A 26,282-nucleotide genomic window follows, 5' to 3' on the forward strand; every position below is an offset into this window, starting at 1 on the left:
CAGACGGCTGGTGGAAAGAGGAAAGTGTTTCCAAGCAACGGAGATCAAGGTATGCTGCATTTCGGGCTAAAAGTGTGAACGCAGGTTGATTAATTCCCTGGTTCACGGGAGCTGCGTATTGGAAAAATACAGCTCCGGGAGGAAAGGCCTGCAGCTCGAAGCTGAAGCCTGCATTCCACAAATTCTTGTGGTTTCAGATAAGAAGTCCTGAATGCACTCTTGCTAAGTAACGAGCGTGGAAAGTTACTGGCTACGCAGATGGATTGTGAGGCTGGGAAAGCGAAACAAAACCACGGAGTGTGTTTTGACTACACGTTTGAGAGCTCTTGGAAGGGACTTTCCAAAGCAGCCAGAGTTCAGCTGCCAGGTGCAAGAGCGTAAACAACTTGCAGTTTGCCTGCCTGAGACAGAAAAAAAAACAACAACTGTTGGATTCTACAGTTTGTTTGAGAGTGTAAGCCAGAGGCTTGGCTTCAAAATGGATGCCAAGAAAGGGGGAGCCCTGCCCTGTTCATCTCCCCTGACCAGAGACAGTTATTCATCAGGGTCTGGATGGATAACTACCCCAGAAGGGGTGAGCCAAGATGATGCTGGCCAAGTTCCTAAGAGATCATCGAAAGCTGAGGAGAGCTTTGACCCCAGAGGGGAGAGTGCAGGAACTGTGGCTGTTGGAACTGTTGGTGTTCCTGAACAAGGTGCAATGAGTGTTGCTGACAGGGGGAGGGTAGAACAAAGTTCACATCTTCCCACTGCTGAATCTACTGGAGAGCATGGAGTAGCACTGAGTGCTGTCCGATGCTACAATTGTGGACAGACTGGGCATCTACAGCGGAACTGTAAGAAGCCACGACAGTCAAGAGGAGCAAAGAGCAGCTCTACGAAGCCTGAGGCGTCAGGCAAAAGCCGTACCAAGTGCCAGGTGAAACCTGCAAAGGCTATGATGGCGAAAGGAACCACGCCAGATGTTGGGAACGCCTTCATAATCGACACGGGATGTACAAAACATTTATGCCCGAACAGAGGACTGTTTTCGACGTTGAAGAAGCAAAGCTTCACTGTGAAACAGGCCAATGGTCAAGAGCTGGAAGCAACTGGAATTGGGACTGTGTATCTTGAGAGTCTGAACTTGACTATAAGCGATGTTTACCTGGTTCCAGAACTGAGATTTAATCTGCTGAGCGTGTCGCAGATTGCAAAGAAAGGACTGAAACTGTCCTATGATGCTAAAAGCTGCAAGATCTACAAAGATGGAGAACTGTTTCTTACTGCCAGAGAGAAAGATGGACTGTATTTGTTGACTTTTGATCAAAGTGATTACATGAAATGTAATTCTTCTGATTCTAACGTAATCTCTCTTGCAGGTGTGACCAAGAGCGCCCGGAAGGTGCCGAAGGTCGACAGAGCGTTTCAGCGGGTGTATGCTGATGTGATTGGTCCTCTAGAACCATCTAGGGGCAATGCAAAATATTACCTTTTGTGTGTGGATTGTTTCACAAATTATTCTTGGGTTTATATGATGGAGAAACCGCAAGAAACTTTAGAAAAGTTTCAGGAGTTTTGTGACAAGGTTAAAAATATGCATGATGCTAACATTGATTGTCTTTTCACAGATGAGAAGCAAATTTTTCTGTTACAGAAGTTTCAGAAGTTCCTGGATGGAAAAGGGATAGACCACAAAGTTGCTGTTTCGACTGAAGCGTGGAACAGGGGGGTCTGTGTTAGAGTGAACAAAGAATTGCAAAAGGGGATGAATGCGCAATTGCTGAGTTCACATTTGCCACATGAATATTGGGCCGAATTGCTAGCATCCTATCTTCATGTGTGGTTGAGAAAAGTCTCAACAGAGTTGGGGTGTTCTCCTTTTGAGAAGCTGTTCAATAGAAAACCTTCTGTTGCCTATTTTAAGGTTTTCGGGTCTCATGTGAGAACAGAAGCTCCAGGTGGAGTAAAGAATGCCAGAGGCATTTTTGTGGGATATGAAAAGGGTCTCTACAGAGTAATTTTGTCTGAATCTGGTCAGGTGATTCTCACAAGGTTCCTAGAGAGTGCTGCGGAGCAAGAGCGGGTTGTAGAACACACATTTCCCACAGGTGACGATTCAGATGATGATGATTTTTCTGATGTCACAGATTACAGTGGTACTGATGATGATGACACTGATAGCTCAGAGAGTTCAGTTGTAACAGTCATTGAGAGAAAATCTCACACAATGGATAGACCTTCACAGATGAAGGAAGAACCACTGTTAGCCATTGCTACTGGTTCTCAACAGAGTCCAGAGGTTGAACCAGTGAGCAGAGAGGATCAGAACCTCATACGCAGGTCTGAGAGAGTTACAAAGGGTGTACCACCAAAGAGGTACTCAAAAGAGTTTGCTAACTTAGCTGTTGCATGTGTTGCTATTGTTAACAACTCAAAGCAGGTTAAAGCAGTGTCTAAGTCAGAGACAAAGACACAACAGAGAGTAGCAAGCCAAGGGAATGCAGAAGCACTCATTCCTTGGAAACCAGACAACCAGAGAGGTACACTGGTGAAACCAGTGGTGGGAAGTTCCAAGGGTGGAACTGAAACAACAGGGGAATGTTATATGTATAACAACTGTTTGTTTTCTTCTCTGGATCATGTTTTGCCAATTGATGCTTTTGGGGGAGTATGTTGGGAAAAAGCACCAAGGCAAAGGCCAGCTCCAGATGGCTGGAATGCAAAACAGGATGCTGTTGTTTTGCACTGTACTGTTGGAGAAAAGGTGGAGCCTATTCTCTGTACTGAGCACCAGATGTTAGCTCAGTGTGTCATGTGACCTGTGCTGGAAGTACAGGGGTGGAGTTAGAGTCTCTTCTGATGGAGTCTGAAGGGAACAGACGCATTTCTATGTACTGATGAGTGACAGGAATAAACATGTAAAAAGGACTCCTGTCTGTCTCATTTCCCCTTCCTGGGGACAATGCAGGGAGGGAGAGAAGAAGAGAGAAGCAGAGGGTGTGTTCTCCACGTCTGATTGATGAGGAGAATCACCGGAGTTATGACCTAGCCTGCCGGGAGACGCAGCGGAGAGGTCATCAAGTATCCAGCTTAATTGCCTGGGGGAGGCCAGTTACCTCTGACTGTAAGGTGAGATACTAACATGTTTCTTGTGTGTTGGCCAAAACCATCACTGTGGTTCTGGCCTTTGGGGCCACCAAACCAGGATCCAGAATGAGAAAATGGGTGGGGAAAAGACTGGCAAGCACCACTGTGCTTTCTTGCTCCCTTATCCAAATTGGTATTTGTGCTGTGTGGTTGGGAACATCTCCACCTTTCCCCAATTCTGACTCGCACTCTGTGATGGACAAAATAATACTAGACTGTCATGAAGGGTCGGTTGTCATGTTTTACTGTGTCCTGGGCTACATGGGCTTCCTTGCCTTTGTCAGTTTTGTTGTAGCATTTTTAGCCCGGAAACTGCCTGACAGCTTTAATGAGGCCAAATTTATCACCTTTAGCATGTTGTTGTTTTGTAGTGTTTGGGTCTCTTTTGTTCCAGTGTACCTGAGCACCAAGGGGAAATACATGGTGGCTGTGGAGATCTTCTCCATCTTGGCCTCCAGTGCTGGCTTATTAGGTTTCATCTTTGCCCACAAATGCTACATCATTGTGTTGCGGCCTGATCTAAATGACAAACAGCAGTTAATAAGGAGGAAACAGTAGTATATCCCACTGCCAGTCTTTTCTTTCAGACTACTCTATAGTTAATATTCATATGCTCTCCATCATACAGTTATTTTATATTAATTGCTTTGTACCATTTTTGTTGTCAGCAGTGTCCTCTTTGATGTATTAGACCATTAAAGCCTAGGAATTATCCATGTGCTGAAACTACAGATTGGCACTGCTACAGGTGCCACATAGTACCCATTCATTTCCTAGTAGATCCGCCCCTGTATAAACCTTCCTATTTTCAAATCGAACCTGCCTTCCCCTAGTTTGTTTTAGTGTAATAGTCAGTAAGCTAAAAAAGGGAGGTTCATGCAGGAAGGTTTAGAGGACAGATAATGCATATTCTATGGTCAAGTGAAGCATTCCTTCTCTGAAAAAAGACAGGCTCACTGTTCTTTTCTTATTCTTTGTAGTTTACTTTGTGTGCCCTTTGTGTGTCGTCTCAGGAATTGACAGAGATGGCTTTTCATGAAACATCACAAAACATGTTTTTCTCCATTCTTCTGATCTTCCCAGCAATTACAGCACCTAGTTATTATCTCATTGGTAATTATCACACTTGTCATCACTGAATCTCCTTTGGATAAGGTTCTCATAGATTTTGAAAGAATACTATACAAAGACTAGTATTAAAGAATCCCTTCCTGCCATTTCAAACAATGGGGAGGGCAGAGGAAGAGGCAGTATTTCCACTTTTCACTTGGAGAGTTGTAAGACAGTCTTTTAATCTGTGGATTGGTGGAATGACATGGCATTTGTGTGAGGGCAAAAGTTTCTAGTGAGGTTGGTTCTGAAGCTAACAGGCATGTTCTCGATGGAAGTAAAGATGTGTGACTAGAAGGAACATTTGCCTCAGTATGCTGCTGATTATTGTGTACATCCTCTACTTTCTGCCACATGTGATGTGCAAACATAACCAACGTTGCACCACCAATCATTCGCTCAGCATTCCACATGAATTCTATCAGCCTGGTGACTTTATAATTGGTGGACTTGCTTCTCATATCTTTGGCTCTTTTGCTAAAGAAGACTTCAGAGAAATCCTTATCACCCATCAAGTCCGTACTTTCTTGTAAGTAGTAAGCACGTACACATCAACAAATCATTTGATTCTGATTCCCCAATGCTAACCATAAATTTCGGTAGGATTCCCTCCCCCCCCCCGTCAGAGGTATGAATAGTAGAGGTGCTAAACTGAGGAGTTAGCTTAGAGAAGGGAAATGGTGATCTGAAACTGCTAGTAAGATGAGATAGCTTGGACTTGCTGATCAGTTCTGATCCCCCATTTCCTCCCTCCTCTTCACAATTTTCTTCCAGGCAGTGCTTTATTAGAAGAGCAAAGGTTTAGTCTTACTTGGAAATCTGAGCTTCCGCTGTGGAAGCCCTTCTTGAAATGAGGGGCTTCTGAATGCACTGAAGAGCCAAAGAAGTAAGAGAAGCAGAGTCCCCAAACAGGTGCAAACACCAGAGTCACTTTCAGATGACTTGTTTATTTAGCATTCATCCATATTAGACAGTGTTGGCTTTTTAATGAGCACTCATTCTGATTAGTTTGTGTGGAGCTTAAATAATGTGTGAAGCTTGCATTGTCCCACACTTCACACTGAATTTCCTCATAGGTGTTAGAATCACAACCCAAAACATTGGAAGCACCCTCGGAGAAGTAATCAACATCCAACAGTTGAAAGCTTCCAGTACCCATCACCAGGCAGGAGGGGAGATATAGGGGATGGGGGAGGTGACAGGATACTCCCCAAAGTGCAAGTGGTAAAATAGCTCTCTGGTTTCACTTTGAGTTCTTGAGAGAGGCTTGCTTTGACCCCAGAGTGTGTTATGGTGAGGGATGGGGAGAGAAATAGAAATTCCACCTGTTTCTATGCTCTCCACAGCACCATCCTGATTTCAGAGGTAAGGGAGCATGTTGGAGGTAAAGTGAGGTGCCCTTCTCTGGTCTTAACATTAAAGCAATCCTGACAAGAGTTTTGGGTGAGGAATCTAACAAATGTAAACAAATTATGCATAGCTCTGATGAGGTAAAGAGTGGCGGCCAATTCAGTAGATACTCTTGTAAGAGCAGCCACACTACAGTATAGGCAAAGGCTCCCAAAGGATAGCATGTTGGAGAAGAGGTGTGAGCCCTTCCCTGGTCTATCCCTTGGAATATTAAACCAAGCCGGAGAAGAGTTTTTGGTGAGGAATCTTAAAAGCTGATCTTACCTTTGAAGTAGGCTTTAAGAGCCCCATTTGTTCTCCTCCAAGCCAGGCTATGACAAACACACATGGCATCCCAAGTTGAAAATATGTCAAGCTGAAAATGTTTCACAGATCTAGAAATGTTGGTTACTATCCTTCCTCTATCCATTACAGTATTATGCCTAAGAACTATCAGCATATTCTGGCTTTGGTGTTTGCGGTCAAGGAGATCAATGAGAACCCCACGATCTTGCCTAATATCACCTTGGGATTCCACATCTATGACAGTTACACCAGTAAAAGGATGACCTACCGGGCCATTCTGGACCTTATTTCCATGCATCCCAACTACAGGTGTGGAATTGAAAAAAATCTGATGACTGTCATTGGGGGTCTTGACTTTGGAACATCCCTTTACATAGCAACCATATTGGGTGTCTACAAGATTCCCCAGGTAAAATACTGATTTGGGCACTTCGCAGCTCACTTATTATTATGTTTCCTAACCAGTGTTCGGCATTTCCGTGCGCTGCTCTGGTTCGCCAGAAGCGGCTTAGTCCTGCTGGCGACATGACCCAGAAGCTGTATGCTGGCTCCCTTGGCCAATAAAGCGAGATGAGCGCCGCAACCCCAGAGTAGGTCACGACTGGACCTAATGGTCAGGGGTCCCTTTACCCTTGACCTTTAACCAGTGTTCACCCAGTGTTTGCCATAGCTCAGTGCAGGCACCTCTCAGTTGGGCACCAATGCCATTCTATGAGAACAAGAGAGAAGTTCATGGTGGGCTCCAGCACCTCTTTTTCTAGAAAAATAGCACTGGGTTTTAAAAACGTAATTTAATGGTAAGTAACTTTAGGAGGTTTTCTATATTTAAAGGATTTAGATATATAAAAATATAAATAGCTAAAATATTTTTTTTTTATAAGTTCACCTTGCATCTGAAAGAAAACATTACTGGTGCCTGGTGAGCTATAAATGGATTGCTGTGACCAAAAGGTTGTCTCTGATGTCACCTTTTACACCTTCCATGAGGAGGAAAGTGAGAGAATAGCCTGTCGACATGCAGAGGGCCGGGAGGCCAGCTGGCTAGCCCCGGCTGGGCCGTCTCCTTCCAGTGGCCTGGTGCGAAGACCACCGCCTCTGCTCCGACATAAATCAGTGAGCCGGGCTTCACAGCCAGGGCACACAATCAGCAGATCGAAATGTGCACACGGAATGGGCGTGAAGCTTGTGGAAGCATACTAAAGCTAAAGATTTATTAATCATAAATCAGGACAAAGAAACATGTCATCTCTCTCTCGCATGTTGTCTCAGAGAGAACGGCAAAAGCAAAAGCAATACACACAATGGAAGTTCCCAGCATACTGTGCTGGAACGTAAACAGACATGTGACACGTAACAATCCCATGTCTGTTCCTTAAGGTGGAATGGAAATGTCAACATAGCCTCTGCCAGGGCCGCCTCTACCATAGTATCAAGTAAACAACCATATCAGGCCGTTTCTGATGGCCTGGGATTCGGACTCGGAGGCTGAACCTGAGGAATCGCAGCCTGCACAGGATTCCCTGCCTCCAGAACCAGCTGAGCCGGGGCTGGGGCATGAGCCTGAATGGTCCTCACCTGTGCTGGGTCCTCAGGTGCAGGCACCAGCTGAGTCTGCTCTGGCTCCTGAGGTGTTGGAGGACCCATTGCCCGCAGGTGCTCCACTCTCAGCCCCGTTAGTAATAATAATAATAATAATAATAATAATAATAATAATAATAATAAATTTTATTTATATCCCGCCCTCCCCAGCCGAAGCCGGGCTCAGGGCGGCTAACAACACTAAAATAGTGCAACATTATAAAAACATCATAAGAATTAATTAAAATCAAAAATTGATGGCAACCATAAACTAAAGTATTGTAAAGATTGCCAAAGGAGGGAGTCAGGCTGTGCCCTAACCAAAGGCCTGGTGGAACAGCTCTGTCTTGCAGGCCCTGCGGAAAGATGTCAAGTCCTGCAGGGCCCTTGTCTCTTGTGACAGAGCGTTCCACCAGGTTGGAGCCGCAGCCGAAAAAGCCCTGGCTCTAGTTGAGGCCAGCCTAACCTCTCTGTGGCCTGGGACCTTCAAGATGTTTTTATTTGAGGACCGTAAGTTTCTCTGTGGGGCATACCAGGAGAGGCGGTCCCGTAGATACGAGGGTCCTAGGCCGTATAGGGCTTTGAAGGTTAAAACCAGCACCTTAAACCTGATCCTGTACTCCACCGGGAGCCAGTGCAGCTGGTATAGCACTGGATGAATGTGATCCCGCAGCGAAGACCCCATAAGGAGTCTCGCTGCGGCATTCTGCACCCGCTGGAGTTTCTGGGTCAGTCTCAAGGGCAGCCCCACGTAGAGCGAGTTACAATAATCCAGTCTGGAGGTGACCGTCGCGTGGATCACAGTGGCTAGGTCAGGGCGAGAGAGGTAAGGGGCCAACTGCTTAGCTTGGCGGAGATGAAAAAATGCCGCCTTTGTTATAGCTGCAATCTGCGCCTCCATGGAGAGGGAGGTATCGAAGATTACACCCAAACTCTTAACGGACGGTGCTGGCACTAATTGCACCCCCGCAAGAGATGGGAGTTGCCCCCTCAATCCCATATCGTCCCGTCCCAGCCAGAGGACCTCTGTCTTCGAAGGATTTAACTTCAACCGGCTCCCACGTAACCATCCAGCCACAGCTTCCAAGCATCTGATCAGTGTGTCTGGGGCCGAGTCAGGATGGCCATCCATCAACAGATAGAGTTGGGTGTCATCGGCATACTGATGGCAGCCCAGCCCAAAACTCTGGACAAGCTGGGCGAGGGGGCGCATAAAGATGTTAAAAAGCATCGGGGAGAGAATCGCACCCTGAGGCACTCCACACACCAAGGAGTGGCGGGATGACAGTTCCCCCCCAAGCGCCACCCTCTGTCCCCGACCAGAGAGAAACGAGCGCAGCCATTGAAGGACTGTGCCCTGGATCCCCACGTCGGCGAGGCGGTGGTCCAGAAGTTCGTGATCGACCATGTCGAAAGCTGCTGACAGATCTAGAAGAATCAGCAGCCCCGACCCGCCTCGATCCAGCTGTCTACGAAGATCATCTGTTAGGGCAACCAGAGCCGTCTCGGTCCCATGACCAGCGCGGAAGCCGGACTGGAATGGATCCAGAGCCGATGTTTCATCCAGAAACCTACCAAGCTGTTCAGCAACCGCTCTCTCAATCACCTTACCCAGGAATGGAAGATTCGAAACTGGGCGGTAATTGGATAGATCTAAGGGATCTAATGATGTTTTCTTTAAGAGCGGGCGCACCACTGCCTCCTTCAGTTCCCCTGGGAATGTCCCGGTGCCAAGGGACAAATTGATGATATCCCCCAGGGGGGCCCGCACCTCGTCTGGACATGCTCTAATCAGCCAAGACGGGCACGGGTAGAGAGGGCAAGTGGTGGGCTTTCCAGCTCGGAGGAGTCTGTCCACATCGGCTGGGGATATCCGGTCAAAGTGGTCCAATACTGGACCCGAGGACAGTCGAGGGGCCTCCAGTTCCTTTATTGTATCCAAATTGGCAGGGAGGTCATGGCGGAGTGACAGGATCTTCTCCGCAAAAAAGCTCGCAAATGCCTCACAGCTGTGTGTCGAATTGTTATTTAAATTTGGCTGTCCTTCGAGGGACGTTAAAGACCGAATTATACTGAATAATTGTGCCGGGCGAGAGCTAGCGGATGCAATGGAGGCCGAGAAGTAGGACTTCTTAGCGGCCTTCACTGCCATCTCGTAGGTTTTCATAAAAACCCTATAAGATGTTCTTGAGGCTCCGTCACGGGCACCCCGCCACACTCGCTCTAGCCGTCTGAGGTCCCGCTTCATTTTCCGGAGCTCCTCAGTAAACCAGGGAGCCTGGTTTCTGCGGGGTCGCAGAGGGTGCTTAGGTGCGATCTCATTGATGGCTGCCAGGAGCTGGGTATTCCAGCCCTCAACAAGCTCAGTCAATGAGTTGCCAGGGGGAGAAAGGTCCCGCAAGGCTTGACGGAATCTATCAGGGTCCATCAGCCTCCGCGGGCGAGCCCAAATCGGCTCACCACCTAAGCAGGGTGGGGGTGGAACATCAACCCTGGCTTTCGTTAGGGGAAGCTGAGGTTGCCTCTGGGTCCGGTAACCCTCCAGCCTCTCCTAAGTTCCCGCAGGAGGAGTGCTTGCCTCCGGGCCAGGAGAGGTGAGGCACCTGTGGACTGGGGCCGCCCTATGCCTTGGGGCAGAGAAAAGTCAGCCAGTCCCAAGTTGTGGGAGCAACATTGTTGGTAGCCAGTTCCTGCCTGCACCCTGTCCTGCTTGTCTGCCAGAGCTCCTGACCTCACCCGACTCCCTGCCTGGGACCCAGCTTCAGCTTTGACGGACTGCCTCCATACTGCATGCCCTCGACTTTGGACTGGACTCGGACCTCACCTCATGGTTAACCTGTGGGACCAGCCCAGCACACCGTTCTTCTTAAATCAGTGCTAGGGGCAAAGCCAGTGCTGTTATTTTCTGCGGGAATTCTGCATCCATACTTGCCTTACAACCAATGTTAGCACAATGTGAAAGGGAAAATGTGGCTGGGACACCTATGAGGAAAGTGTGGATTCTGACTGCTCAGCTTGATTTCATAGGAACCACTTATCCAACAAGATGGGATATGCAAGTCTTCCAAGGTTCCATCTCCTTTACAGTTCATTCAAACGTGGTGCAAAGATTCAGAGCCTTTCTTCAGCTCCTAAACCCCTTTGAGGAAAATGGAGATGACTTTCTCAAGCAGTTCTGGACCCTGGTTTTTCACTGTTTATTTCCAAACTCCAACACAGAGGAGAAGCCCAGTGGAACCTGCACTGGAGAGGAGAAGCTGGAGGATCTCCCTTCATCTGATTTTGAGATGAGCATGACTGGCCACAGCTACAGTGTCTATAATGCTGTCTATGCCATGGCACATGCTTTACATAACACATTGTTGCACAGGTCCAAACAGAGGGCAGCGATGGAAGGAGAGATGCAGGAGCTTCCGAAGCTGCAAGCTTTGCAGGTACTGGTTACCATTTGACATGGGCAGGATCATGATGTCCAGGGGTATGTGCAACAGTGCCCTGAAAATTAGTATAGATAACCATACAGCATTTCTCTCATTCATCTTCAGTCTCTTCTATTATTAATTCCTTCTCTGCAATAAACGCTCAGTGTGGCTCATTTGCATTTTCCCTATAGAGAATTTGAGAAATAAATTTGATGGTTTTTCCAAGACACAATATATTGGAAGTGACTGTCTAAGTCAGGCTTCCTCAACCTTGGCCCTCCAGTTGTTTTTGGCCTAGAACTCCCATGATCCCTAGCTAGCAGGACCAGTGGTCAGGGATGATGGGAACTGTAGTCTCAAAACATCTGGAGGGCCGAGGTTGTGGGCGAGATCCCATCTCTCCTCATTGCCCATGGTGTCTGCCAGAACTGCAAAGCCATTGCAGACAGGGATTTGAAAAGGGAAGTTATCATTTGCCAGGAAATAGACCTCATTCTCTGATCGTTTATGTAGGAATTAAACACTAGTTCCTATTTACAGAGTTATGTGGAAGAAAGCTTGGGTTGTTTGACCCTTTAAGTAATTCCCTTTCCCCTCCTATAAAAACTATGCAATGGACTCTCTTTCACATTTTAAACAGAGAATACGTTTTACTCAGTGTACTTGCACAGGTTAGATTAAATATACCAAACAGGCAGGTGTTCCTTATGTTACCAATACATCTGACATAGATTTGAACCTAAGACAAAAACTGCTACAGACTGACTAACTCTGAGACAGGAAGCAGCATAACAGAACATAACTGCTGCTCTGTTAAGACTGTTCATAACTGCCATAATTGTACCAACTGAAATAAGTGCCTCCCGCAAAGGATATCACAGAGTTCTCTAGCCCTTGTGAGCATTAAGCCTTTCCTTAGCATTTTGGATGCTTTCATCTCACAGTTTAGGGGCTGGGGGAGTGAGGTCCTCCATTGCTCTTTCCCTTTTACAAGCTCTCATCCCCTTACGCTGCTATCGGGGGCCTTTAAGACACTTATTGGTTAGTTGGAAAAGTCCTACCAAGCCAGCAATTCTGGTGGCTTCTCCAATTGCTCTGTGGTTCTTCTGACCAGGGAGAGGGGAGGAAGGGGAGAGTTGTAGCCACCAGTGTTTCTTGTAGTGAAGTGGGCAACAATGAATTCAGTGCCTTTGATGATGAATTTGTTGTGCAAGACGGTCCAGAGTGGAATGGCAAGATGTTATTGAGACTTTTTGGGGCTACTGCATCTGTAATCAAAAGCTTCCACCCTGTGGCTTTAGCCCTTGTAATTGTTTCTTGTTCAGCAGAGAACTATGTGCTTTAGCTTATTTAAAAGGTGTATAAACCACCCTTCAAAAGATTTAAAGCTCTAGTCTGAGCTTTAAAATCCCTGTCATTTACAGGCAGACGATCTGCCCCAAACTGAGTTCAGTAAGAAGTGACATTAGGGCTTTAATTCATTGCTCCTTTGTTTCCCTTTCAATGCAGCTTTACCCCTTTCTTAGGAGTGTATCATTTAACAACAGTGCTGGAGAAAAAGTATCTTTTGGTGAAAACAGGGAATTAGAAACAGGATTTGATATTACGAACTTGGTCATTTCCCCAAATAACTCCTATGTGAGAATCAAGGTTGGGAGGATAGATTTGGAGGCTCCCCCAGGAAAGCAATTTTCCATTCATGAGGACAAAATGGTGTGGCATAAAAGTTTTCTCCAGGTGAGGAATGACAGCAATGTCCATGAGATGTGGGTAAACAAAATATTATTGCATTGCAGATCATGAGTCTAGTGTGTTCCTATCAAAGTGTGGTACATATCTTGAAGCACATGTGGAACATGGAATCCTTATTTTGCTTTTTTATTTTTTTAGGACCTGTTACCCAGTATGTTTTATAGGTCTTCATACTACACCCCTGATTCCTCATTGTCTTTGGCAGGAAGATATGAAGGAAGCTTCTAAAAGGAGTCAGCTGAAGCCTCTTTTCAGTTGGGAAATGTGATAATAACACAATGTTCCAAATCCCAGAGAGGCTTCTAAGCATGTTCAGATATGTGTGTTAGACTGCTCCTTACACCCCCCTACTCAGCACAGGAAGATCAGAGGGGGAACAAGTACACCAAGGAGGTCTCTGGACATTGAGTGCAGGGCTGGTGAATATTCACCCACTCCTCAATTTGAGCCCCTGTGCATTTTCTGTAGTGCCTGAAGGAGGCTCAAAAGAAAGCCATTTTAAGCACCTCCCCACCCCCCAATTGTGGATAGTGGTATTTTTCTCCCTTACTTGGTTCTAAGGAGGTCATTCGTACCTCTTAGTCAATACTAAAATCCCACTGCGCATACAATACTGAGAATGCTTGGAATGACATGCGTTCCTAATTGTAGCTGAGATAATGGGAGGCAAAGATCCTATACTGCTATATGTGCTAAACTGTTCCCATGCTTATTCCAATGGAAAGGTTCCACCCCATTCTGTGTGTAGCCCAAGTTGCCCTCCTGGATCCAGAAAGAAAAAGAAGGAGGGGGAGAAATTCTGCTGCTATGATTGTGCTCCATGTCCCGAAGGAAGGATTGCTTCCCAGAAGGGTAAGAGACACAACTCTCCCCCCTCCCCCCCTCACACACTACAGTGGCCAGGCCATCCCGATCCAAATATGTCCACAGTTGACATACCAGATGAAGATGGTAAGAGGCTCCAGTAGCTACACATGCTAGTTGGCTTGGGGTTCAAACACATTACACTGTATCTGGTTTGTTGGGAAATAGCTAAGATATTTCCAATTTCATCCTAAGAGGTCCATATTGGAGGAATTTGTAGTTGCTCTTTAAGACATGATGAGTCTGCATCTAATCTTTTCTTTTTTACCTCAGACATGAATGACTGTATTGGATGCTCAGAAGATCACTATCCAAACAAGGACCAAACACAATGCATTCCAAAGACAATCAGCTTCCTGACTTTTGGAGAACCACTTGGGTTCTCCTCCTTTGCTTTCTCTGCCCCTTCATCTTCCTCAGCCAACCAGAACGAGTGAGCTGCCTGCTCCGACAAATGACTTTTGGTGTCGTTTTCACTGTGACAGTTTCTTGTGTGTTGGCTAAAACCGTCACCGTTGTTTTGGCCTTTGTGGCCACCAAATCAGGTTCCAGAATGAGGAAATGGGTAGGGAAAAGACTGGCAAGTGCCATTGTGTTGACTTGTACTATTATCCAAGCTGGTATTTGCAGTGTGTGGCTGGGAACCTCTCCCCCATTTCCTCATTTTGACAAGCATTATGTGACGGGAGAAATCATTCTGGAATGTAATGAAGGGTCAGCTGCCTTGTTTTACTGTGTCCTGGGCTACATGGGGTTTCTGGCCATTGTCAGCTTTGCTGTAGCATTTTTAGCCAGGAAACTGCCTGACAGCTTTAATGAAGCCAAATTTATCACCTTCAGCATGTTTTTATTTTGTAGTGTTTGGATCTCCTTTGTTCCAAGGGAAAACACATGGTGGCTGTGGAGATCTTCTCCATTTTGGCCTCCAGTGCTGGCTTAATGGGTTCCATTTTTGCTCCCAAATGCTACATTGTTATGCTGAGGCCTGACCTAAACATCAGAGAGCAATTAATGAGAAACTGAATTAGATTTTTTTTAGAGGCGGGGCATTTAAAAGCAACCAACCAAGCAACCCATTTTCTTCTTCTTCATGGTTCCCCATGTTTGTTGTGTCATGGTTGATACTTCACAAATCATACCGGAACATTGTTGTCCTTTCACAAACGATCTCAGGCTACAGTTTTACAATTAATTGGCAATAATATCCATGGAAGTTACTGCAGTTCACTACATGTATATGGGATTGCAGTTTTAATAAAATATTCTAGTATACATTGTATACACAATATTTACTCACGATATATTTGTATTACCCAACATTTAGCAAGAGGAGATTTATTTCGAAGGAACGTTCACAAATGTTTGTTTTATTTCCAAATCCTTTTCCTCAGCCATGAGGCCAGGTCACTATGACAGCATAAACACATTGTATGAGCTACATGTAAATGCTGTCAATAAGAAACTACACATACATACCCTTTTTATTTTACCTTATTTTACCATATCTTATTCTTATAATATATCTAGTCATATGGTGTACGTGTGATAAAAAATCAAAGGAATTGAGATCAACATTTTGTTTTGATCCACCATGTGTTCAGAATATTTGGACATGCAGCTCTCTGTGTGTATGAAGAAGTATTTGAAGAAGAGCCAGGAGATAAATTCCCTACCTCAAGTTTTGTTTTAAATTTTGCCTGCCTTACATGCCTGTGGTCTGAAGTCTAGGGCTGCTTCCTTGGAATCCGAGAGTCATGGCGGAGCTCACAATCCCCTTTGTGTCTCAAACTCTGCTCTTGAATGCACTTTCCTCTTCACAAAGCAGCATGTGAGAAAAGAGGGTTTAGGTGAAATCACAAGAGCAGTCTTTGCCCCAGGCACAGTTTTTTCCAGGGCATGTTTTGCTCCTCACACCACCCATACCAGCCCGGTTCTGCTTTGCAAGTCCGATCCCACATCCCAGCCTCTCAAAGCAGCATGGGGCTGGCAGGGCGTCAGGAGGATGTAATGGGCATGTGCCCTTCCTGCTGCGTCCTCCTCATGTCACCCACCCAACCCGTCACGGATGCTTTAGTTGTGATCCCTGCATTCCAGGGGGTGGAGCTTGATGACCTTTGGGGGCACCTTTCATTTCTACAATTTTTTGTTTATTTAGGTGAATATATACAGGGGCCCTAAAAAGGCCTGCAGACAGGCAAGTCCATCATCACAGCCATGCGTTGAAGTCACTCAGTCTGCTCACAATTGTTCCTTTCCAGCCAAATTCTACCAGTGGCTAGAATTCATCTTGGCCCCATGGGTTTACCTGCCCCATGCCTGGCCTCACATAACATCAGCTGATGGACATTTGAATGTGGTTTGGACCATGAGCCCAATGGAGAGGCTTGGTTGGCCTAACTGCTGCAGGTCAGAGGTCCTTGTTGATTCCCAGCAAGGAGCTTTCTCTACCTGTGTAGATTCTCTTGAGTGATTGACAACTTTTAGGGTTCTGGATTATGTAAGAAAGTACAGTGAGTAGAGAAAGCTGCAGAGGCTCTCTTCTGGGAGCACAGTAGGTGATGAAACTGGCAGCAGGGATGCAATGGAGGGGAAGGGGCAACAGGCTTATTCCTGCTCCCCCCTCATTACAATGCCTTGAAAACACTTGAAGGAGGCTGCTGAGGGATTATTCTGTGTGGATCATTGTCTCTGTTACTTCCAATGGACCAGCTGAGGTAAAGAGATCATTATTCTCTCTCCTGTTATTATCAATTACATGGTAATAATCTGCTTCTGATTAGACCTCCATAGACTTCCAGAATCCAGTCTAAAAAGAATTAAAACCCTCTCTGCCATCCCCAGCAAATGCTAAGGTGCTGCCGACTCGTTTAGTGAGCTTTCCCCTGGAGTTGGATCCTAGGTCTTGGGAATTTAGCTGGTGCATTCAGAGAGTGCCATTTAAGGCAAGCTAATGTACTGAGGCTGTTTCTAATGCCAATGCTGATTAGCTGTAAACAGGGAAATCTCTGTCTAGGGCAATGTATTGTTCCTAGTATGGCAGTGTTGATGCTGTTAATCTTCTCGCTGCCTCAAATGGTGAATCTGTCAAATGTCAATCGGAGCATCAGTCACCTCCACATCCCTCACAAGTACTATCAGCCAGGTGACCTTATCATTGGTGCACTTGCTTCTCACATCGTGTCCTCTGTTGACTATGAAACCTTCATACAATGGCCATCCATCCATCAGATTCTTAATCCATTGTAAGTATTGCAAATTTTCAATTCCCATGTGATATTAATTCCTAAGTTGCCATGTGGGCTCATAAATACATCGTATTTATTTTCGCTATGGGGATTTATTACTTATAGGTAGGGGTGCAAAATATGCCCAGAACATAGGATCAGTCTTAGACTTAACCCTCCCCACCACCTGAATTTTAACATCTAAAATGATCAAGACAGACAATAAATTTCTAGTCACATTTGTAGGAATGAGGTGGATTATCTAGGATCCAGCTTTGAAGCAAAGAAAGAGCAGTCTTTCAGTGAGATACCACATTATGTTCTGGGTGGTGTGTTTCTCTCTCACCCCAAAGCTCCCCCACCCCATTTTCCAGAGCAGTGCTTAATGGAGAGGAGGAGCCATGGCCACGACCAGTCACATGGGTGTCATAATCTAGAGAGCCCAGCATTCTGATGTCAACAGGAAATGGGTGACTGGCCAGTAGGAACCATTGGTCTACCTAGCTCAGGTCTGTCTACACAGAGTAGCAGTGGCTCTCCAGGATTTCAGACAGGGGTCTGCCCCAGCCCCACCTAAGCAAATGCTCTACCATTGGGTTTTACAGAATCTTCAAAGAAAAAGTACACAGAGTAATTGTCAAAACATTACAGGCAACATAAGGTTGCCTGATATCGGGGGCAATTGATGCATGGGAAACTGAGGTCGGGCTCCAGAAACCTGCAAAAGGGCAACAAACTACAAGAAGGAAGCAGCTGGAGAGAATGACTCCTAGTTTCAGTTTTCTCTACACAAAGGCACAGAGTATGGGAAACAAGCAAGATGAATGGGAGCTTTTAATACAGGATGGCAAATATGACCTAGTAGGTTAGTAGGCATTACTGAACCCTGGTGGGATGGGACTCATGACTGAAATGTAGGACCTGAGGGGTAATCTGTTTTAAAGGTGTAGACCAAACAGGAAGGGAGGAGGAGCATTATATGTAAAGGATGTGTACACTTGTGAATAAATCCATGACCTGCAGCATGGAAAACAGATTGAAAGTATATGGTTAAAATCGTAGGAGGGAGAAATAACAGTGACCTCCAAGCCAGACTGAAGACTTGGATGATGCCTTCCTAGAGTAGATTATGAAACATTCCAAAAGAAGAGATACAGTGGTCATAGGGGACCTCAACTTCCCCAATATCTGTTGGAACTCAAACTCTGCCAAGAATGTAAGGTCCGACAAATTGCTCCATTGCCTCAGAATTCAAGGTTTTTTTAACTGATTGGAGAACTGGGTTAACAAAATGAATTTCAATAGGGACAAATGTAAGGTTCTGCACTTAGGCAGGAAGTACAAACTTCACAAATATAAGCTGAAGGACACCTGGCTTACTAGGATCTAGCCATCTTAGTGTAACTCAAGCTTCACTTGAGTCAAAGGTGTGATTCAGTTTTTGGTGTGTGTGTGTTTAAACCAAATTCTTTATTGGTTTAATTAAATCTGCCTGTAAGCTGCCTTGTTGCTCCCTAGCACAGAAAGGCAGGGAACCTAAGTTTCCTTAAACAAATTCACAAAAAATGGTACACAGCAAAACACTTTGATGTCCAACTCTCATTGCAGTGTTGTACCAAAATACTATCAGCAAATTCTGGCCTTGGTGTTTGCAGTCAAGGAAATCAACAAGAATTCCAATCTATTACCTAATGTCACATTAGGATTCCACATCTTTGATAGTTACTTCAGTGAAAGGATGACCTACTGGGCCACTTTGGAGCTGCTCTCTACACACTACAGATTCGTACCCAACTACCAGTGTGACAAACAGAAAAATCTGAGGGCAGTCATTGGGGGACTTGACTTTGAGATTTCCCTCCACATGGCAGCCATCTTAGGTGTCTACAAGATTCCCCAGGTAAGAGTCAAACATGGTGACTTCCCCTCATTCTTCTTTCCTCTGTCCTGTCGAGAAAAGTTTTGCATTCCATCATAGCCCTCTTGACAATTTCAGATTGTATTCAATAAAAGCTTTCATCCACCTTCATCCATTTCCCAACGTGTGCACGTTCTTCAGAGGGTATGAATGGAGCATTTTGCAGATAGTTGAACACACCTAGTCTATGTATGCGAACAGCTTGGTCTGCCGGCCTTAGGTAGACTCCAACCAGGATGATTTGCGGAGGCTGCTCAATAGTCGCTTCCACATTACTTTAATTAATTTGACCTGGAGAGTTTGGGGCTGTCACTGTTGCCGTCAACAGCTCACTGGTTATCTACCTAGTGAAATCAGAGACACAGAGAGAGCTTTTATATTCTTTTACTTTAATTCACAGGAAGACATGAAAGTACACTCACTCTTGAGCTGCCACCAAACCAGCCATTGCTTCCTAGAAATCAGACCCCTCCTGCTGCCTATGGTGGCTGCTAAGAACAATTCTCTTTTGGGTTCTGCTCTGAGACACACAGAACACATCTGGCCCTTTGGGAAGGAGGGGGCTCTGGCAAACTCTTCAGTGACAGCATGTCACTTGGCTGCTGTACTGTTTCTAATGTATCTGACTCCTGTCTCTGTTTACTGCTACCTTGCTCCTGTTCTTCTTCACCTATTGTTTCCCTAGTCCTTTTTCCTTCTCGGGTGTGACCCATCTCAAACCACCACACCATACTCTCCCCCCTTCCTTCTCCCTGGAAGGTTCTTGGGGTGCTGCTCTCCACCACTCCTCCTCATCTGCCCATTCCCTAACGGGCTTACTAAGGCAGTGGGTCCAAAGCACAATGGTTTCATCACTGCTATCCACACATAATCAATGTTTCTACTGCATTAATGGGAATTAAGTATCCGTTTCCTTCTAGCTCACTTATGGCTCCTTTGCCCCAGAGGATGCTGGTCCAAGTCAATCCACTTCCTTCTACCGGATGGTGCCCAATGAAGCTCATCAGTACACTGGGATTGTCAAGTTACTTCTGCAGTTTGGATGGACGTGGGTTGGGTTGCTCGCTGTGGATAGTAAGAGTGGAGAAAAATTTATGGAAATCCTGCAAACTCAGCTTTTCCAGAAAGGCATTTGCTTGGCCTTTTCAGAGAGAACTTCAAAAGGCACATATTTTGAAGAGTATTATGACAGGATCTCCCAGTGGCTCCAAGCCTATCTTGCTATTGCGGAAAGCAAAGCCAATGCTGTCGTTGTCTATGGAGAAGGCAAGTCCATGCTTTCTTTGCAGCTATTGCTCGCGGCAGGGGAAGCGGAAAACGTGACATCTATGGAGAAGGTATGGATTATGACTGCTCAACTGGATTTCTCAGCAGTGGCCTTTCGAACAAGCCAGGATATGCAACCATTTCATGGCTCCATCTGCTTCACAGTGCACTCCAAGGAGGTGCAAGGATTCAAGACCCTACTTCGCTCCCTCAATCCTTTCATGGCAGGTGAAGATGGTTTTCTTCAGCAGTTCTGGCTGCAGACATTCTATTGTTTCTTTTCCAAATCCAGTACTGAGTTCAGTGAACCCTGCACTGGACAGGAGAAACTGGACAGCCTCCCCTCGTCTGGCTTTGAGATAAGCATGACTGGCCACACCTACAGCATCTACAATGCCGTCTATGTTGTGGCACATGCTCTACATGATGCCATGTACGGATCCAGGGCAAAAGACAGAGGAATTGTGAGAAGATGGAGACCGCAGCTTCAGAAATTGCAGCCTTGGCAGGTAATGGCTCTTTTTTTATTATATTATTTCATTTTATATTGTTGATAAAGCAAAGACAACAATTTTAACAACAGACAAAAATTGAAAGAAGAATAACCAAACTGTAAAATAGGCAGGTAGGATGTGTAGTTGCACGTGAGTTAAATAAAGACTTTAAAGTCCAAATTAAATCCAATTTTATCAGATCGCCAAGCATAGTTCCAGATTTGCCAGATTTGTGGGGGGTTGTTTTGAAATACTGGTTCTGCTGTATATGCCAAATCATATAAAATGTGTCTAGTCCTTGTCGAAATCTCAAATTATTTGTGATTATCTTTGTTATAGCTATATTCCAGAGTGAGTGGTACAAAGTGTCCAGCATCAGATTTTTGGGCTGTGTTCTATTGAGTTGCAATTACCATGAATGCTGCCACTTTAATCTTGCCAATTTTTTTTTGGCAACATATTTACAATGGTATCATCAGAAATACACAGTGACGTTCATTTTGGACGACAAAGCACCTTTTTATAGTAATATTTATCATTTCTGAGAAAATCGGATACAACCCGCTCACCTGCGCTTCAGCTCTTCAAAATAGCTAGGTGTGATATTGTCAATGGCAATTTCTATCTCAACTAGAGTCTTAATAGGAACGCCTGTTTTGCCTGTTCCTCCCTCAGTCTAACCTCCCCCCCCATTTTCCTGTTCTTTCATTTTTACCCTTTCTGCATTGAACTTCATGGATGTTTGCATGATGATTTTGGAAGTCCTGTTTAAGCTTTGTTTTGTTTTCTTACAATTAATTTTTATTCAGTTTCCAATATACATTCCATCCATATTTAACATCCACTTCTAACATATACATCTTTTAGACTTCCCTCAGCCTATCTGACAATTTTCCATATAATCACAATTACTCACATTTCTTAAATTTATATTGCACTTTAACAATAGTTTCAATTATGTTCAACAATAGTTTCAATTATGTTCAACAATAGTTTTAATTATGTTTCCTGCTTGGCAGGGGGTTGGACTCGATGGCCCTTGTGGTCTCTTCCAACTCTATGATTCTATGATTCTATGAACAATCTTAATCTTATCATATCTTTTAAGCAACATTTCTATCCATCGTTTTCACAGAGCTTCTTGAAAGCCAAAAAGCGTTATTTGCTCCTCACATACATTTTTGGTATACTCTGTGAATTTATTCCAGTCCTCGGTGAATCTCTGATCACGCTGGTTCCGAATTTCCCCCGTTAATTTGTCCATTTCTGCATATTCCATCAGTTTCATTCTCCATTCTCCCCTCGTCGGCATTTCTTCCTGTTTCCATTTCTGGGCCATCAAAATTCTAGCTGCTGTCACTGCATACCTAAATAATGTCACATCATTCTTTTTAATTTCATTCCCTAATATTCCTAATAAAAATGCTTCTGGTTTCTTAACAAAAGTATATTTCAACATTTTCTTCATCTCATTATAAATCATTTCCCAGAAGCCTTTCACTTTCTTACACTCCCACCACATGTGATAAAATGTTCCTTCTTTTTCCTGACATTTCCAACATTTATTACTGACTTTATACATCTTACCAAGTTTCACTGGTGTTACATACCATCTATACATCATTTTCATAACATTTTCTTTTATTGTAGTGCATGCACTGAATTTCATTCCTTCTTTCCACAATTTTACCCACTCATCAAATTGTATATTATAGCCAAAATCTTTGGCCCACTGAATCATAATTGATTTTACTTCCTCATCCTTTGTATGCCACTCAAGTAATAATTTATACATTTTTGATAAAAATTTAACATCACTATTCAAGATTTCTTGATGAAACCTAGATTTCTTTTCCTGAAAACCTCTTTCTGACAACTCTTTTTTGAACATTGCATTTAACTGAAAATAGTGCAACCAGTCACTCACATTTTCTTTAACTTCTTCATATGGTCTCAGTTTCCATTTATTACCTTCTTTAATTATCAAATTCTCATAAGTAATCCATCTCCCTGTCATATTGATCTTTTTCACACTCATTATCTCCAATGGTGATAGCCAATATGGAGTTTTAAACTCTAATAAATTTTTATACCTATTCCAGACTTCAATCAACGATCCTCTAAAGATGTGGTTTTCAAAACCTTTATGCACTCTATTCTTTTCACACCATAAATACGCGTGCCAACCGAATCTATTATCATAACCTTCAAAGTCCAACAATTCTGTGTTTTCTAACTTTATCCATTCTTTCACCCAGCAAAGACACAAAGCTTCATAATATAGCTTTAAATCTGGCAGGGGAAGTCCTGTTTAAGCTTTGAAATACATATACAGTGTGCCTTAGTCCTATACGGAGGAATCTACAGAGGAAAGAGAGATCTACATTTACTGTTATTATTGCTATTGTTATTATTTTGTGATTATATGAAATCTTGTCTACTGCCTTGGAAGAGGCATTGACACATTAAAAGGCGATGCCGAACATAAGATAAGGTTGAGTTTTAAACAATTGTCCTTTTCCTGCCATCTCAATGCAGCTCCACCCATTTCTTAGGAGTGTCTCATTTAACAACAGTGCGGGAGAAGAAGTGTCTTTTAGTGAGAACAGGGAATTAGAAGCTGGATTTGATATTACCAACTTGGTCACTTTCCCAAATAACTCCTTCATCAGAATGAAGGTTGGATGGATGAATTTGGATGCTCCCCCAGGAAAAGAGTTTTCCATCAATGAAGACAAAATGGTGTGGCACAGGAGTTTTCACCAGGTGGGGCATGATTTCAGGAAATTGCAACTCCAGTGTGTCCTAAAGGAGATGCTTGCGTCTTGGAAGCCTACCTGAGACATGGATCCTGTATTTTCCCCCACTTGTTGTTTATGAAAACCTCTATGAATGTTGTGGGGCTCTGGTGCCCTGAAGGAGGCCAGGACATAGTTCATTATTATATACTTGTTTATTGCATTTTTAGTCCACCTTTCCTCTAAGGAGCTCCAGGCTGTGTGCTTACTTCCTGTTTTATCCTAACAACAACCCTGTAAGGCAGTGTAGACTGGGAGAAGCAGTGAGTGGCCCAAGGTCACCCAATGAGTTTCATTTGAACCCTGGTCTTCCACTTCCCTGTCTAGCACATTCTTTATAGATTTCTAGGCCAGCAGAGTGTGACCTAAGCCTAACCTCCAACCAACTTCTTTGGGGAGAAAGAAAAGGGAGGTGAGCCTGGAGACAGACGAGGCAGACTTCTGCAGAGAATGCCTGGTTTGGAGGTCAGTAATTCTCAAGATATACTAGCAGAAGTCTGGCAGAGTCCAGCACTATCCTTGGTTTTGAGGCTGCTTAAGTTGTGGAATGTGCGTGGCACTGTGGTCTAAACCACAGAGCCTAGGACTTGCCGATCAGAAGGTTGGCAGTTTGAATCCCAGTGACAGGGTGAGCTCCGGTTGCTCGGTCCCTGCTCCTGCCAACCTAGCAGTTCAAAAGCATTTCAAAGTGCAAGTAGAGAAGTAGGTACTGCTCCAGCGGGAAGTTAAACAGCGTTTCCATGTGCTGCTCTGGTTCACCAGAAGCGGCTTAGTTATGCTGGCCACATGACCCGGAAGCTGTACGCCGGCTCCCTCGGCCAATAAAGCAAGATGAGCACCGCTACCCCAGAGTCATCCATGACTGGACATAACAGTCAGGGGTCCCCTTACCCTAACTTCTGTTAGCCCAGTGTATTTAGTCTGGGGTTCTCAGTCCCCAACATTTGTGTTATTCAGCTGGAAAAACTGAAGGAACCTGAAAGTGTATACAGTAGCTGCTTATTTAAATCACTTAGGATGTCAAAACATCCTTTCAACTCTACTTTGAAACCTTTTGAATTTTATAAGAAACGTATTTTTCCAAATAATAGTATTACTGTTCAGGTGAACTCCCTCCCTCCCTTTGATTTTTTTTTTAAAAAAACACACACATTGAAATGGCCATAACTTCCTTTTCAAAGTCACAAAAACATCTTCTGTCTCATTAGATGCCATTAATGACTGTTGACAGCTCATTGTTTTCAAAATTCTCTTAATATTCAGCAGGCAATTTCTCCCATCCACTTGATCCCTTGCAGCCCAGAAAATGGAGTTCAGGTTCTCCAAAGGTCCATTCTTCAACCTGTGCTAAACATTTCCTAATGGTTAATTATAATTCACAGGTGCCACCCCTCTCTCAATGCAACAAAAATTGCCCTTCTGGTACTAGGAGAAAAAAGAAGGAAGGGGAGAAATTTTGCTGCTATGACTGTGCTCCGTGTTCAGAAGGCAAGATTTCATACCAGAAAGGTAGGAGACATCAGGTAGCTTTCAGATATGTGCCATATTAGATTTCCTGTGAAGGGTCTGTGGCAGTGTGAAAGGTGTCATAGTTGCTGCTATTGATGTAGTTCTGATATCTATGGTCATTGAAGTTCACAGACTTGGAGCTCTTCATTGCAACCAGGTGATGGCCCAGCAACGAGGCCCAGCATTTTCAAAGAGGTGCTTTGCAAGCCCAAATGATCAGATTATGGTTGGGGTTTACAAAGCACACTGTTACCTGTCCTTCACCTAACTTCAGAGATGACATCAGATACAGGGCCGGTAGGTATAACTTGCTAAAATGGCCCCATGGGCCAGAGGTTTTCTATCACTGGATTACCTGGGTGGTGATGGAGATGAGTTGCACCGGTGCACCTGTAAAGCACAGGCCTCCTGCTCTCCAGACCCACCACCTTACTGTCCAGGCAAGCGACTGAGAGATCATTGTCTGGGGGAGGGGGGTCCACAGCCCTTTCTCCCCATGCTAGTCACTCCTGTGTCTGAAAAGGATTGTCTCTTGCACATCCAACTGGTAAGTCCCATACTGCCAGGAGGATGCATACCTACTCTCAAGTTGCACCCTTATAGGGAATCCTTTCTTCTTTTCAGACATGAATGACTGTGTCGGATGCTCAGAAGATCACTATCCAAACAGGAACCAAACACAATGCATTCCAAAGTCCATCAGCTTCTTGACTTTGGAAGAACCGCTTGGGATGAGCTTAGCTTTTGGCTCCGTATTCTCCTCTTTGCTCACCATATTGTCCCTCGCCATCTTTATGAAGCATCAGGACACACCGATTGTCAGGGCCAATAATCGGGACCTCACCTACGTTCTCCTCCTGTCTCTCCTTCTCTGTTTTCTCTGTCCCCTCATCTTCCTCAGCCGACCAGACAGAGTGACCTGCCTTGTCCGACAAATGGCTTTTGGTGTGGTTTTCACAGTGACTGTTTCTTGTGTGTTGGCCAAAACCATTACCGTTGTTCTGGCATTCATGGCCACCAAACCAGGATCCAGAATGAGGAAATGGGTGGGGAAAAGACTGGCAAGCGCCATTGTCTTCACTTGTACTATTATCCAAGCTGGTATTTGCACTGTGTGGCTGGGAACCTCTCCCCCATTCCCCCATTTTGACAAGCACTCTGTGATGGGAGAAATCATTCTGGAATGTAATGAAGGGTCAGCTGCCATGTTTTACTGTGTCCTGGGCTACATGGGCCTCCTGGCCATTGTCAGTTTTGTTGTAGCATTTTTAGCCAGGAAACTGCCTGACAGCTTCAATGAGGCCAAATTCATCACCTTCAGCATGTTGTTGTTTTGTAGTGTTTGGATCTCCTTTGTTCCAGTCTACCTGAGCTCCAAGGGAAAACACATGGTGGCTGTGGAGATCTTCTCCATCTTGGTCTCCAGTGCTGGTTTACTGGGTTCCATCTTTTTCCCGAAATGCTACATTATCATATTAAGGCCTGATCTGAATGACAAACAGCAGTTAATAAAGAAGAAATAG

General features: G+C 44.6%; 1 protein-coding gene and 1 long non-coding RNA gene across 2 annotated transcripts; both read left to right on the plus strand.

Moving 5' to 3' along the window:
• Positions 1 to 258: 258 nt before the first annotated feature.
• Positions 259 to 26,282, plus strand: LOC309516624 (vomeronasal type-2 receptor 26-like; the record flags this gene model as incomplete). The annotated part of the gene is made up of 8 exons (XM_082195383.1): positions 259 to 377; positions 4,523 to 4,768; positions 6,064 to 6,343; positions 17,260 to 17,395; positions 20,067 to 20,467; positions 22,991 to 23,218; positions 24,633 to 24,759; positions 25,384 to 26,282. The coding sequence occupies 8 exons, from the start codon at positions 259 to 261 to the stop codon at positions 26,280 to 26,282; spliced, it is 2,436 nt and encodes an 811-aa protein (XP_082051509.1).
• Positions 11,605 to 13,923, plus strand: LOC309517604. Its single transcript, XR_014213209.1, has 4 exons — positions 11,605 to 11,975; positions 12,444 to 12,671; positions 13,412 to 13,538; positions 13,824 to 13,923. It is a non-coding gene; the product is annotated as an uncharacterized lncRNA (long non-coding RNA).

The sequence above is a fragment of the Podarcis vaucheri genome, assembly GCF_965113315.1.
Source record: "Podarcis vaucheri genome assembly, chromosome: 13".
In the NCBI taxonomy this organism is placed as follows: domain Eukaryota; kingdom Metazoa; phylum Chordata; class Lepidosauria; order Squamata; family Lacertidae; genus Podarcis; species Podarcis vaucheri.